Below are 3494 nucleotides of genomic sequence, written 5' to 3' on the forward strand. Positions count from 1 at the left end.
TCTGCTTATGTCCCTGGTAGATACATCTAAAATAACATCATCATAGCACATGAGTTACTTCACTCAATGAAACGAAAAATAAAGGGTAAAGTCTCGTATATTGGTCTGAAATTGGACATGTCGAAGGCTTTTGATCGCCTTGAGTGGTCTTTTTTGTTTGATATTCTTCGTCGACTTGGTTTCCATCCTGACTGGATTCATCTTGTTCAGTAGTGTATAACCACTACAGAAATTTCTCTCCTTATTAATGGAAGTCATACGGCCTCTTTCTCTCCTACTAGAGGAATTCGACAAGGTGATCCGTTATCACCTTATCTTTTCCTCTTAGTAATGGAAGATTTTTCAAGGATAATCCAGCATCAACTACTTACAGGTCAGCTGAAAGGATTCAAAGTAGCTAAAAATAGTCCTGAAATCAGTCACTTATTTTTTTGCAGATGATTGTATGTTGTTTTTAGAAGCTTCGCCTCATCATCTTCGACAGCTTCAACATATTGTTCAACAATTCAGTACTGCTCCAGGTCAGGTTATAAATTTGCAGAAATCAGTTATATTTTTTAGCACTAATGTTACTCCTTCTACCAGAAACAGAATTGCAAATATCATGCAAATGAAGATTATGGGTTTGGGTGAGAAATATTTGGGTATTCCCTTGTTGCTGCATAGATCAAAAACTAAAAATTGTCGGCCAATTTTGGATAATATGAATATCATACTGCAGGGTTGGGCAAGTAAATTGATTAATCAAGCTGGTAAAACTACACAACTAAATTCAGTTCTAAGCACAATGGGTATGTATCATATGCAGGTCCTCAAGTTACCAGATGCCAAAATTCAGCAAATGGATCAAATTCAAAGGAATTACTGGTGGGGTAAAAAGAAGCATTTCATTGGATGGTATAAAGTATGTTTGCCGAAACGCCATGGAGGTTTAGGTCTAAAGCATTTGTCTCATTACAATTCTGCTTTTCTAGCCAAGTTAGCATGGGATATGATACATTCTTATACAGAATTATAGGTCCAACTCCTTAACAGTAAATATTTCCCTTTATATGATTTGAAGCATGAGCCACCTCCTCCTTGTGAAAACACTAGTTGGATATGGCAAAGTATTCTAGATGGGTTGCAGATTATATATAGATTTGGTAAATGGAAAATAGGTAATGGCACTACTGTTAATATTTGGAAACATAATTGGATACCATGTGAACAAGAACCTTTATACAAGTGGAATGATCTAAACATAAATGAACTTCAATGGGTTTCTGATCTTATACATTTTGAGACACGAGAATGGAATGTTACACTTTTGAGAAAATTGTTCTCTCCTCAACAGGTAGATTCTATTTTAACTATTCCTCTGATGTTACATACTCAAGACACTCTCATCTGGCCACTTACATCCACTGGAATTTTCACAGTAAAGTCAACTTATAATCATCTTTGTGAAATTGATTTGCATGACACCAATCTATCCTCCTTCAGTACAACTTTCTGGTTAAAGTTCTGGAAGCTCAAGATACCTTATAAGCTGCTGATTTTTTTGTGCAAAATAATTCATGATGCTCTTCCTGTTAGAAGCAACTTGAGACATGTTCCTGATATAATTGATTTCTCTTGCCCACTTTGCAATATAGGCCATATAGAACATATCAATCATCTCTTTTTTACCCGCCCTTTTGCTACTGCCATTTGGAAAGCTTCTCTTCCTCAGCATTTTCATCTTCTACAACAGTATAATACTATTTCTGATTGGATTTATACTTGGTCCTCCACTAATGTTGTGTTCAATTTTTATTTAGATTCTCCTTCTATACATGGAATTCTTGCAACAATGTGGCATATATGGACATATAGATGTCAAGTTATCTTTCAGCAGGCACAGATTAATATAAACTCTGTTTTACTTCCTTTGTTCAAGCATCTTACTAATATTGCTTCATCATTAGTGTCTAATCAGCATGCTTTCCATCCTAGACATATTGTAGGACATTCACATCATCGGAATCCTCCTCCACCAGATACTTTAAAAATGAATGTTGATGCTTCATATCATAAAAGTTTTTATCTATCAGGTATTGCTGTGATAGTTAGAACTTCTACAGGACAACATGTTGCTTCCAGAGGAGTACTTAAAAGAGTAGAAAATGCTTTTCAAGCCGAAACATGGGCTTTATTACAAGCAATGCAATTGGCTAAAGCTAAAGACTGGGATGTTGTTATCTTTGAGTCTGATAATAAGAGTTTGATGTTGTATATGAATAATGGTTTTCCTTTACCTCCCTGGGAATCTTCTACCATTTTATCTTTATGTGTTGATCTTTGTAAAATACACCAGAACTGGAAGTGTGTCTATGTACCTAGAGTGTGTAATAAAGCTGCAGATTGTCTGGCCAAATCAGTTCGCAAGTATTTTAATGTAGAAGAGTGGTGGAATATACCACCTGCTGAAATCTCTATATCTTTGGACAAAGATGTCTCTATTACATAATGTATAATATTTCTTCTTTTGGTAAAAAAAATCATGTATTCTTATACCTTCACGTTAGATATGTTTTTTTTAAATAAAAGCTCATTATTGGGACAGTGGGAATTTCCCATGTGGAAATAAGACTCTTTGTCTTAAATAAAAGTCATATCCAACTATTAGAGTTCTATCTCTGTAATTTTGTCACATACAGATTCATATACCATTTTTCTGTGTAAGTGTGCAACGAGGAAGAATGAAAGTCAGTATACTGGACCTTCAAGAGTATCTCTTGATACTATTATTATTTTCCTTAACGGCAAGCCCTATGGTTGGCAACTTTACTTGGCTGTAATTGAAATATAATTAAGCCGAAAAATAGCAACATTACAACAAGGGTGACAATGGTGGCAGAAACTTCCAAATAGTAAGTTTCTGACTGTTTTTTAGATCTGATATTTTGGGTTTGTAATATATAAATAGAAAAATCCATAAAATTTAGCAGACATTGTTAGAGTGATGTTCACCTTGAAACTGAAGATTGACGAAGACATTTGGAGAACTGAAGACTCAGACTAGTCTACTAAGTCAAGTCTCAGACTAGGTTATAATTTGGTATTTGAGTATCTGACATCACCTTGAAACTGAAGATTGACGAAGACATTTGGAGAACTTCATCAATCAGGTATGTGAAGACCGATCCATTCTAATTTACTCACCATCTTACCATTCTATCTTATGAGACTATGTCGTATAACTTATAGTAGAATTATCGCAAAGAAAAAAATTGAGTCAACCTTGTCTTTTTAAACATCTCGAAATATGATTCAAGCATAGATGTTCAAAGGTTCTTAACAATATTAGTTCAAAACAATTTATTATTCAAGAATTAATTTGTGGATCAATTGAAAATTGCCCAAGAAAATGATTTTATCATTTGAGACTGTTTCAAACATGAAAAGAGAGAAATTCAGAAATCCTGATATTTCGGCTCAGGGTAGGTTGGCGAACCATTTTGCAAACCATG

The 3494-nt window shown here is 34.4% G+C and overlaps 1 protein-coding gene across 1 annotated transcript; it reads left to right on the forward strand.

The window, feature by feature from the left end:
- Positions 1-330: 330 nt before the first annotated feature.
- Positions 331-2491, forward strand: LOC113291550. Its single transcript, XM_026541074.1, has 4 exons — positions 331-373; positions 459-727; positions 809-904; positions 1064-2491. Exons 1-4 carry the CDS (start codon positions 331-333, stop codon positions 2489-2491), a joined length of 1836 nt encoding a protein of 611 aa, XP_026396859.1.
- The last annotated feature ends 1003 nt before the right edge of the window (positions 2492-3494 follow it).

The sequence above is a fragment of the Papaver somniferum genome, chromosome 6 (assembly GCF_003573695.1).
Source record: "Papaver somniferum cultivar HN1 chromosome 6, ASM357369v1, whole genome shotgun sequence".
NCBI lineage: Eukaryota > Viridiplantae > Streptophyta > Magnoliopsida > Ranunculales > Papaveraceae > Papaver > Papaver somniferum.